At 43.5% G+C, this 12,312-nt stretch overlaps 1 protein-coding gene across 4 annotated transcripts in view; it reads right to left on the reverse strand.

The window, feature by feature from the left end:
• Positions 1 to 12,312, reverse strand: part of dnmt3aa (DNA (cytosine-5-)-methyltransferase 3 alpha a) — a 54,512-nt gene that overhangs the window by 12,579 nt on the left and 29,621 nt on the right. For all 4 annotated transcript variants that reach the window (XM_079525540.1, XM_079525539.1, XM_079525537.1 and 1 more), the window contains 4 exons: positions 5,479 to 5,691; positions 4,722 to 4,880; positions 3,578 to 3,685; positions 453 to 594 (listed from right to left, as the gene is read on the reverse strand). In XM_079525540.1, coding sequence (XP_079381666.1) covers positions 453 to 594; positions 3,578 to 3,685; positions 4,722 to 4,880; positions 5,479 to 5,691 — 622 coding nt within the window. The remainder of the gene's footprint in view (positions 1 to 452; positions 595 to 3,577; positions 3,686 to 4,721; positions 4,881 to 5,478; positions 5,692 to 12,312) is intronic.

Raw genomic sequence — 12,312 nt, forward strand, 5'->3', positions numbered from 1 at the left:
TCTGTGGTGTGTGTACTTTTTATGTATTCGCATATTTGTTCACCTTAGCTGCCACCTGGCTGAAACGTGTGTGTGTGTGTGTGTGTGTGTGTGTGTGTGTGTGTGTGTGTGTGTGTGTGTGTGCGTGCGTGCGAATTGTGAACCCTTCCTGCTCACTTAGATCAGCTAACACGTGCTAGACTCTTCTCCCTCCTGGCTCCCAAACGTCTTCTTATTTTTTCTTCTAACAAAATTGTAATTGTGTGTGTGTGTGTGTGTGTGTGTGTGTGTGTGTGTGTGTGTGTGTGTGTGTGTGTGTGTGTGTGTGTGTGTGTGTGTGTGTGTGTGTGTGCGTGCGTGCGTGCGCGCGCGTGCGTGCGTGCGTGCGTCCGTGCGTGCGTGCGTGCGTGCGTGCGTGCGTGCGTGCGTGCGTGCGTGCGTGCGTGCGTGCGTGCGTGCGTGCGTGCGTGTACCCTCTGGGGGCTCCAGTCCCTTGGGACCACTGGGTAGGAAGCCTTTATTGGCCCACTCTATCATCTGTCTGGTCTGAAGCTCCAACCCATCACTGCCCTCATCAGCGGAGGGCGAGGGCCTGCCCGCCCGGGTACTCGCCACCTGGGCAAACACACATGAAGCGGGTGGTTAGCTCAACCGTCTGGGCACCTAGACTGCCAAGCCAGCCGGACGGCGTGCCGCGGGTTCGACCCCCGAGCCCCCTTTCCTGTCTAATTACTGTACCCTATCAATAAAGGCAAAACGCCAAAGAAATCTTAAAAAAAACAAAAAACACATGGAGTGGATATTAACCACTTAACACTGGCGTCACAATGTTGACCATGTAGGCCCCTGGCAGGGAAGACATTATAGAACATTTGGAAAACATGTCAGATCTACAAGCTAACAACTTGTGAGCTTGGAAAAGGAATCGCCAGTGATGTCACATCACTGACAATTCCTTCATAATGGCGTTCTTTCTGCTGCTGTGCTACTTCTGTGTTGCATAGCAGTGACATCACGGCCAAATCCTTGCATCCTTATCGTAGAATTTCACGTGTGGTTTTTATCACTATGACCTGTAACCTATTTTCGTCACCTCACGCTAATGAAACACCAAGGAATTATAATGTCAACATTCAAGTACAAGATGTAAGCTAACCCAGGTAAAGTAATGCGTCACTCTGAAAGTTGAACTAAAGTTCTAAAGTAATGTCTGATACAGACATAGTCTAGGATTCATTTAAGACGGTCATCAGGCTAATCTTTTTTTAAAATCATCCTATCCTTGTCGAAATCATGATATAACTTTATGTTGTGATAATAATATAGTAGCCTACTATACTCAGTCAACTCAACTGTCTTCTGAGACGTGACAAACCACCACCACCGCTCGCCCACCACCACCACACCACATCACATGTGGTGTTGGATGAAATAAAGTAAAAAATAGCGAGAGGTGCCAGTGATACGAATGGGTATCGGGGCTGGCAATGGGTCCATTATTTGACGGGCGGGGCAGAACTAGTTCGTATTTTGATATACCGGTAATCGCGGGTATCGGGTCGACCCGTGGTTCTGATTATTGACGGACGGGGCGGGCGCGGGTTGTCAAAATTGGACTCGTGCAGGACTCTTCTCTGTTCTGTTAACCATTTAAACCCTGTTATTTATTTATTTTGAATTCATATTTTGTGTTCAGACAGGAAACATTAAAACCCTGTTATGCTTAGTTGACGCCGGTGTTCCACAGGGCTCTATAGAGCACCGAAGTCTGACGTCACTTTCAGTAGGGTCCGCCAGTACACAGGTTCATGTATTTTTTTATTTGCATTGAAATCACCATAGGGCGATTTTAGGTCGCTTCATATAAGAACTGTGTTTGAAAGATAAACCGATCATCCCGGCCTTTCTGTCAGGGGGGTGGCTGTGCGTCGTTAATGGTGTCCATTCATATTTGATACAGCCAGTTTCTGGAGAAAATGGAATTACTTTGGCCGCAAAAGCCTTGAAACTACATATGAAAGCAATGTCGCTGCTAATATACGCCCAGCTGTCAACACATTGCGTTCCTGAGATTCCTCGTTGACGTAAGCTCAGCTGGCGGTGACTCGACTCGTACTAACCACAAAACATTAAATATCAATAAAAGAAATTAAAGAAAAACGTAATTAACATGTCAGTTTCTGTTGTGCGACGGGCAGCTGCAACCACCGCCTACCCGGAAATGTAGTCTCTGGGTTGTTTGACTTGTTTCTAACGCTTATTGTGTTACTCTTTGGGTATATTTGTACATTTCCACCTTCAGTCGATGCTTCATATCCATATGAGTGAAAAGGCCGGATGATCGGTTTATTTTTCAAACACCGTTCTTATATGAAGAGATCTAAAATCCCCCTATGGCGATTTCAATGCAAATAAAAAGTACACAAACCTGTGGACTGGCGCCCTCTACTGACAGTGACGTCAGGACTTCGGTGCTCTATACTTGACTGAAAGTAGCACATCTACAAGCTCAATGTTAGCTATACTGTAGTATAGGGAGACTAGAGTTCATGTGGTTACAATTATAGTTCCCTGAAGATGATTTGTTTCTTCAGGTATGTATTGACAATTTGACACCAAAGGGAGGACATGAGTAATGAATAAGTATTGTGTAATGTGGAAGCTTCTGCCTATACGTCATTTCCTAGTATGAGCGAATAGGGGAAGGGGATCAACGTCACGTCATTCCTTGTTTGACCGGGGAAAAAACCTGGATGTGTGTCTGCCAAGAACGACTTTGACGATTTTTTTTTTCAGTGAGATCGCTGTCCAGATCACAGTCTAGTGGCGTCTCCGTTGCTAGGCGATCGCTAAACAGGAAATGGTCCGTCAGTGAGAAAGTTCCCCTCAATGTTAATTAACTTCAATGTTAACTGAAAATTTAAAGCCCTTTTATCTCGGATTCTTTTCCCAGATTTAGTTTTTGATCATTATTCACAGCTCATAACGAAAGCGACACTGATCGCGGTTACAAAATTTACATTTCGGGTGACTTAAAAAAGATTGCCTAGACGATTTTACTTCTGGTTCTAGGCCAAAAAGCTGTCTCTGAAAAGAGTTGGCAGTAAATGTTAACTCACAGCCCGCTTTTCACGCCCACTTCCGGTAAATAGTGGTGTCATTAACATTAGCATTTACACGTTTTTTTCTCTGGAGAATCTAAGTACATTTTCTAATGTAAAAATGTGACAGACCAATATTATTATGAAGCAAACAAGATGGTAAATCAGCTCGAACAGATAGAACAAACCTTACCTTGAGAAAACAAAAGTTGTAGACTTCTTAAATTACCTCTGTTAACATGTAGCGTCTATGGAGTGACGTCACGCTATCACCACTAACCCCGAAAGGGGGCGTATTAAGGGGGGCGGGGAAATTCTGTGAGATAGGCTTATTGCTCCCGGTGAGCAGGTTGGTGCCTTGCATGGTTTCCTCCACCATTGGTGTGTGAATGTAATGCACAATCTATGTAAAGCGGTTTGGATAAAAGCGCTATATACATAAATACATAATTTACCGTGAGTGAGTGTGAGTGAGTGAGTAAGTGAGTGTGTGTTACCTGAAGAGCCTCATAGATGGCCTTGCGGTATTTGGACTGTTTGTTGTAGGTGGGCTGGTGGAAGGCAGAGGCAAAGGAGCTGAATGGCATGAGCTTCTCCACACACACCTGGAAACACAAAGAGAGGGGGGAGGGAAATCAGAACTAACCAAAGTAGAAAGTAGTATCCATTATCTTTATAGGTCCCTTATGGCCCCATCAACTATAATGTAGGCTAACTGTCTTCCCTGAATATTATATTGATAATTATTCATCATTATCATTTGTTTCGCTCTGAGAAAAAGACAGAATGATATTCATGCAATGGTTAGAATTTAGACATTCAAACAGGTTATTAGGTATCATTGTTGATCACAAACATCACCAATGTTCATTTTTTCATTTGTAACTCCAAGAGTGAAAAAAATGTACCCTTCCAGCAGATCCACTTGCTTACATTTGTACACTTTCAGAGTAAAACAAAGAAGTAACACTAAGGATTTTACTGTATGCCAGGACATGTTCACTGCAGGCTGCAGAGAGGCCATCGCCTGAGGCCATCATGTTCAAGCGATTGTGGTTCCTAGGGTAGGGACGTGGATGCATCCCTACTCAATGAGATACTGTACTGTATGTTGCTGGGAAAGCAGCCTGGTCTTCTCCCAGAGGTCTGGCAATAATAACTCAGCAACAGATTTGTGAAACTGTCAGTAGGGGTTCGCAATTGTTTCGAGTAAGAAGCATGGGCCCGGGCCGGCCTGGCGGCCCGTAAGTCACTCACTCTCTCCTCGTTTCCTGTCTGTCTCCACTTACTCTATCAATAAAGGCAAAAAGCCCCTAAAAATATATTTAAAAAGAAAAAGAAACGCTCTTCCCCATGTTTTTACTATTTCATTTAATTTGTTTAAAGGTATTGTCATTAAGTAATGACAGAGTAAGTAATGTGTGAACTGAACGTTTATTTAGCACAAATGTTTGTAATGAAAGTGCTCATTTCATTTTGGGTTAGTGTGTAGCAGTGTTTTTTAAAGTGTGGTCCAGCCAGGGATCGTCAGGTTTCATTGAGGGGTTTCAAAAGTCACTACTCACTAGTATAGAGGCCTGATCGAGGGACTCAGGTCAACCAAGTATAGGGTTTACAGTAAGTGGTTATGGCTTTTCTTACCACAGAGAACATGCCGTCTCCAAACCACATGACCCAACGGGTTCCGTCTGCAGCTCGACTGCGCCCGCTCATCCACCAGGACACGATCCTCCCTGGCCACCACGTGAACCCCCGAAGCTTTCCAAACACAAGTGAACCGATGCCAAAGCCCCTGCCATCCTGTACACGCACGCACACGCACACACACATGCGCGCACACACACACACCCCCCCCCACACACACACACACACACACACACACAAGTGCGTATTTACATAAAAGATAGTGACAGAATATGCATCATCATGGTCAGTTTGTTATACCTGCCTCACGATGTGTTGAGTTTATTAGTATTATTATCTTCTAGAAAATCTATTCTTTATTTATAAATGTATCTATGAATTACCGATCGATTTCAAACTTGTTGTGTGTACTGTCAAGGCCCCGAGGGTGTGTGGGTTGTGCTGAACCGAAAATCCAGAAATCTCTATTGGTCTGACTGTCTCTGTGTCAGTCGTCTGACTGTGACCCTTGTATGCCCATGTATGGAGATACCTGATACCTGATACAGTATCGCCCTATGAAGTCAAAGACTAGTCACCAAGCACTATGATAATAGTACTGCATTAAATACTCTGGGTATTGCATAGCCGAAGGGGCATGTGTTCCCAACGGGCATCGTTACCAACGGGCATTGCCCTATCCTAGTTTCCTTAAAATCCATAATTTTTTGTTATCATTTAAATTGATTAGTTGGATTAAGTGTCGCACCCCTACCTGGTACTCCATCTCACTGGGTGTGGCTTGGTCTCCCCTGGCAGCAGGCTCTGGTGTGGGCGTCACGGCGACGCTTGGCGAGGCAGGGTCTGTGTGTTGCTGCGGAGGGGGAGGGGCAACAGGGCTGGCTGGCTCCTCCTCCTTCTGAAAGTCACCCTCTGATAGGTCATCCATCATGCTCATCTCAGCCTCACGGTAAGCCCGCCTCTCAGCCTGTGTAATAGACAAAATCATGCCATCAGCACAACCAAAATAATCTTCCGGGTAGATAACGCCACCAGTGTCGCATTGGAACAGGATTATTTATTAACCTTATGAACAGGACACATATTGTTATTGACTATTAGAAATATATTATTTTGGGTCTTAAATATACACAGGTTGACAAACAAAGCATAGCTTTCTTCTCAACGGGCCTGGAAATTAAGGCTTGGCACTAACCTGGCCTTACTGGGCTGAAAAACCTGATAAGGTCATTATCATGTCCTCAAAGTCACACATCCAAGCTTTGAACTGAGCAGATCGATAGAATTTTGGCCATTGGGGCAGTTGAAACACATTTTTTAGGGTAGTAGATTTTATTTTTTTACTGAACCCGAGGCTCGGCCCGGCCAGACTAATTAGCATACATTTGGGCAAATTGGGCCTGGCCCAGCCCAAAAACGTCGGGTTGGGTCGGGTAGATTCGGGTTCGGGCAGAATTTGAGAACTCGAGTAGCTTCTAGACATTTTAGTTTATATGTGTACTGTAGATACCCATAAACATTCTTCCTGTAAATACTGCTCTGCATCTGGTCTATTGACTGAAGTCTGTAAAAACATGTGGAATCATATTTACAAATGACGTGAACAGAAGAAAAAACATGTACATCATGATACACAGGCAACATTTGGAATAGTACAAAATAGATGGCCATTTACTGTATATTGTTTTCCCACATACTTAAAGGTGGTATGGCATTTAAGAACATTGACTGCAACTCAAAGTATACTATTACTATTACCGTCAAACATTTTACAAAGCATAATAATCTTTTTTGTTTGTGTGCCGTTCATTTGAGTACAATGTGTGAAAGTTACAATATAATATAGGCATTTAGCAGACGCTCCTAATCCAGAGCGATTGATTGATTGATTGATTGAAGTATTTATTAACAGTTTGCAGAATTACAGTACATTTAAAGCACAACTCCATACAAAAACTGTTAACTGTGAGTGGACGACATGTTAATACATCAAATTACAAATCAATAAACAATAGTCATCAAGGATCATACGTAAGCTACGAACCTAACATCCGTCTAACAGTGGAATATCTACAGTATGTATATAATGAAACTATGTGTATAAATGTGTATAGAGTGCTATGTCAACATAACTATCTAAATTACATAAGTTGAGCCTTTGCATACGCCTGAAAGGTCATCGAGGCTAGGGCAAGTGCTACGGCAAGTGCTACAGCTACGGGCTAAGCAAAATGATGAGTTAATAGCATCAATTTTTTTTAATTTTGATGCTAGTTAGTTTAATCACTAACTTATAGTACTAACCCTATATACATTTGATATTTTTTAGGTTTTTTTAAGCATTTTAACAAACAATGGCAAGCGAAGGGTCACACTCAGAATGACAACAAGGTACATTTTTATTTCTCCATATGGCTGAAGATACAAACGTTTCGGCTATCCAACCTTTGTCAGTGTCAGAGTGTGGTGGTAACAGAATATCAGACCCATCTGAACTGAGTGGTGCTGTACTGTACTCGTGCTGTAGTACTGTACTGTACAAGCCCTCCTTCCTGGCCTCTGTGTGTGTGTGTGTGTGTGTGTGTGTGTGTGTGTGTGTGTGTGTGTGTGTGTGTGTGTGTGTGTGTGTGTGTGTGTGTGTGTGTGTGTGACAGACACTTGCTGGTCAACAAACGCTATTTCCGTACTCGGACAGACGGACAGACACAGATATTTTCAGATGTGGTTCTGTGGCCAAATAGATATTAATATGGGGGTCCTTGACATGAAAAGGTTTGAGGACAACTGTCTTACAGTATGGCTAAGAAGCATAAACAAGAAAATGACCAATGGTTTTTAGGAATGTCCCCTAATTGATGTTTCTGTGGCCCATCCAGATGAGTTTGTGGATGCAGTAGATCAGCCTTATAGTGCCCTGGGCAGTTGGAACAATCCCCTAATTGTTCCTCTAAACAGGAAGTGAGTGGGGAGGGGGCAGTGCAATGGGTTCAGGCAGCCCAGGAGCATGTGTGTGTGTGTGTGTGTGTGTGTGTGTGTGTGTGTGTGTGTGTGTGTGTGTGTGTGTGTGTGTGTGCGTGTGTGTGTGTGTGGCGTGCGTGTGTGCCTTTGGGGTGTGGGGTAGCACTCAAAAGAAAAACTAAGAAAGCACATACAGGCTATGTGTTGATGATATGTGTGCCTAGAGATTGAAATGAATATATTGACAGAGCGCCTGTAGAAATGCAGCAAGAAAGAAGAAGAGGCCGGCAGAGAGAGGATGCACAATAACATGTTTCCTCTATGCGTACAGTATAGTGTATGAGGCAGAAAGAGTGCTGTAGGCTACTCTATCGCACTGGTTCCCAAACAGGTTCAAGGTTCAAGGTCTTTATTAATGTCCCAGAAGGGCAATTAGGTTGACAGCAAGAGTAGTGGTTTAAAACATACAAACAATACAAACAATACAGGACAACAACAGACATGAGACACCATAGCATAAACAGAGGTCTGGGCGCATCTTGTGCAGGTATAGAATCAAAAATAAGAAAGGCTACATTCAGAAAAAGTGCTAGGATATAAAGTGCCGGCATAAAGTGCTTGTTTCAACATCGTCATCATCACATTACTGCCATGTTACTGGCAGCGTTGACTGCACAAATCGAGGCAGGGACAAAGGAGGCAGAGGCAGAGAGAGATCCTGTCTGTCTGCAGTACTGTACTCTATCTGAGGCAGAGAGAGATCCTGTCTGTCTGTCTGTCTGCAGTACTGTACTCTACCAGAGGCAGAGAGATCCTGTCTGTCTGTCTGTCTGTCTGTCTGTCTGTCTGTCTGTCTGTCTGTCTGTCTGTCTGTCTGTCTGTCTGTCTGTCTGTCTGTCTGTCTGTCTGTCTGTCTGTCTGTCTGTCTGTAGTACTGTACTCTATCTGAGGCAGAGAGAGAGATCCTATCTGAAAGAGACCAATGTGTGAGGAAGACGGTTGAAAGTGAGAGCAATAAAAAATAGAGGCACTGATGAGGACAAAGAGGAAAAAAGAAGAGAAAAGGGGGGGTGTTAGAAAGGAGAAGGAAGGAAGCTGGCGTAAATTGTAGTGTGAGAGACAGTAAAAGTGAGAGTGTTGGTCTCTCTGACAGGTCTCTCCTCATGGTGACCCAGGGCAGGGGGGTGACTCCTCTGTGCTCCTGTTGACCCCTGACCTCATAAAATACTAATCAGCCTGTTACACGGATCACAGACGCAGACCACACAGATAAAACACACACACACACACACACACACACACACACACACACACACACACACACACACACACACACACACACACACACACACACACACACACACACACACACACACACACACACACACACACACACACACACACACACACTCATGTATACACGTACAGTCAAGTACATGTGGAAATGTGTTTGAGACATTTGAGATGTTTGTACAATATATCAAACAAACAAAACAATAAATCTCTTCATAGTCGAAATCTCAGGGAATTGTTGTTACAGAAAACTACAATACTGTATCTGATGAGCACAACAAATTTGTTGTTGCCAAGGAAACTTGATTGGTGTAATCGTTTTCACCAGGCCAACAGGCGAAGACAATCACCCATTCCCATGTATCCGTGTGTCCGTCCGTCCGCGCGCGCGCGCGCGCGCGCGCGCGCGCGCGCGCGTGTGTGTGTGTGTGTGTGTGTGTGTGTGTGTACACGTCTGTGTGGTGTGCAGCTAATCTCAGACGGGACTGCCTTTTTTGCAGAGCCTCGGTTTCTTTTCCAAGAATCTCTTGCCTGAAGAAGGACAATTCGTCCGAAACGTTGCAACACCAGAAACCTAACCTAACCTGTAAAACAAGCGCCCCCTCAGCGACCATCGACTCCCAGGCTCTGCAAAAAAGACTCCCAATCTCAGACACCATTCTGGACCAACTGGTGTCAAACTTTGCATGCACACTCCCAGTAGGGATCTCTCAAATCGGCCTCATGGTGGTTCCATATCTGTCTGCTTCATGTTTTGGCCTATAATGCAGATTATGTGAACATGTATCTTTCAGATTTTTCATATTCCATTCCGATTGGCTATGATTGCCTTCCAAAGGCTGTGGAAGGGGCCCATTTCACAAAATGGCAATACAATTTATATAGTCAGTGCTTTTCTATGTACTCAAAGTCGGTTTGAAATAATAGATGTAGCACCTGTAACCCATGTGGATCGGGGTGGGATAGGGGGCGCTACACACCCATTCTACCAGATTTGAATCACACATTGTGGAGTCTAAAAAACAAAGCAGAGCCAAACACGATTCCAAAGTCCCGAGAGGCCACAAACTATACAAATACAAAATGTCAGCATTGCAGAAAGATGTTTTTCCCCCCCACCAAATTACAAATGGTCTTGTGAGTGTGACAATTACACTCAAACAGTCTTTTGATATTACTGTTAGTTGGCTTAATAATGTATAATAAAAGACCTGCGCTTGTAGTTGATCTATTCAGCTATGGACAATTATAATAATACTGCTAAATGTGTTGGTTCTGGTTGCCAGGCATCTGCTCGAACATTGTTTGAGGATGTAGTGGAGCCCTGTTGAAGCTTGTAGAGCTACTATAAAACGTTTTGCCTATAATAACATGCAAAAATAGGGACCTCAGGGTTAAAATGCCGGATTTATGCTCCCAAGGGCTAGTCAACTAGTCGCTGAATGAATGCAGCCACTAGTAGCCAGTAGTGCACTAATGCAGTTTTACAGCAAAATATTTCACAATGTGCTCTATAAAATCACAGTAAGAGAGATGCAGCCCAAACTAGCCCAAAGGTAAGTCCGGCCCTATAAATAAGCTTGAGGGTTTATGAAATCAAGATTCTATCTTTCATTGACATCTACTTGTTAGTGTCATCTCCTCTCCTCTCTTGTGCCTTTCCAAGGTAAGACTTCATAGGTCAGTAGCACAGAATGCAACCCAACAACTATACACTGATCACTATGGACAGAAAATGTATGCTTACTGTATGCTTTCCTGTTTCTGGTCTGCCAAGAAAGAATTCAAATCATACTGTAGGTTATTCTAGAGTAGACCTTCAAAATGTGCTCAGTTAACTTCAGTACAGATCTCCACAAAGGTGGCAGTTTGTTTATAACGTGTTTCAGTGCCTCTGGCGCCATGTCCCCTTTTTGAATAGAACTTCATCATGCATGTGACCAGTTAATCGGTTCTCCCTGGCCTGAGCTCATGTGTGGTTTTCTGTTCAGAACTTATGTGCATTTTGTGACGCACTTCTGGCCAACTAATGAGTTCTTCCTTGGCCCAGGACCAACCCTTTCACCAAGATGTGTGCAAGTCCATTCGTAGCTGCTTGAGATGTCCTGCTAACAGACAAAAGTGGACAGATATGGGCATTACCTCCTTGGTAGTACACTTCTAAGACATTGATAGAGAAAGGCTTATGTTAATGTATAATGTTCCTCAGTTCCTGTGTATACTATACCTGTAACCAAACAAAGTTCCATGTAGATACACACATTACGAGTACTACTACCCAGGTCAGGCATGTGTGAGAGTTTCTTGCCCTGGAATGTGTGACCACAGGGTGGTGTTGAGGTTGATATGAAATGATACTCCTAGTTTAAAATGATTCACTGTAGCTTGGCTGACAGGACCATTTTGCATGGTAGTACAGTAACAGTATCAGGTTGCCACTTGAACCGAGCCTAAACTACTATAAATAAATAGACATTAAAACAATGTTTATGCACAGTTTGAAATGGACTGAAGCAAATGTGTTGTTTCCACTCTAGCAGCGTACCATGTGATATACCCATAATAATGATACAGTATTCTGTGTTTTCCACTACGTCCCTGTGTTCAGCATGCTGCAGTAAGGCAGTGGTTCTAGAAGTGCCCCTCAGGGGACCACTGTAGTAAGGCACAGTTTCTCAACCAGTCCAGTAGTCCACGGGCCACTAGTGGTCCATGGCATAATTACGGTACAGGTGGTCCATGAGAAAATGTTTATTGTTTGTTAAAAGCATCAAATATGTTTAAGTAACAATGCATAAGTCCATCCTATTTAAGATCATCTTTGAACGAATACTGTAGGTGTAGTGTGTGTGTGTGCGTGTGTGCGTGCGTGCGTGCGTGAGTGCGTGCACGTGTGTGTGTGTAGGAAGGTTGGAATGAAATAATGACTGTTAAGGGCTTGATATACTTTGTTGTGGGTGGTCATGCACCAGAAAAAGCCTATCTACAAGTTCACAACATGGCACACTGCAGAGCATTGTGAGCTTGAAAAACTGCTATTTTTGGTGCAGAACAGTGGTGCGCAACTAAGTATACATTTTTAATATGAATATATAAAATAAAATAAGTATCTTATGCTTTCTTATCAATTATGAGAAGTGTGCCTATACTGTATATTCTTGTGGGGAGGTCAGGTGGTCCATTACAATATTGTTCAAAATATGTTAGTGGTCCAGAGCTCACAAAAGGTTGAGAAGCACTGCAGTGACGTATGCCAGGATGAAAGCTGACTGGTAAGTACCTAGAATATGTTTAGTACCATCACAGATGTCACCGTTACATTGTTTTAGTCCACAAA

This window comes from Electrona antarctica, assembly GCF_951216825.1.
Source record: "Electrona antarctica genome assembly, chromosome: 17".
Classification (NCBI taxonomy): domain Eukaryota; kingdom Metazoa; phylum Chordata; class Actinopteri; order Myctophiformes; family Myctophidae; genus Electrona; species Electrona antarctica.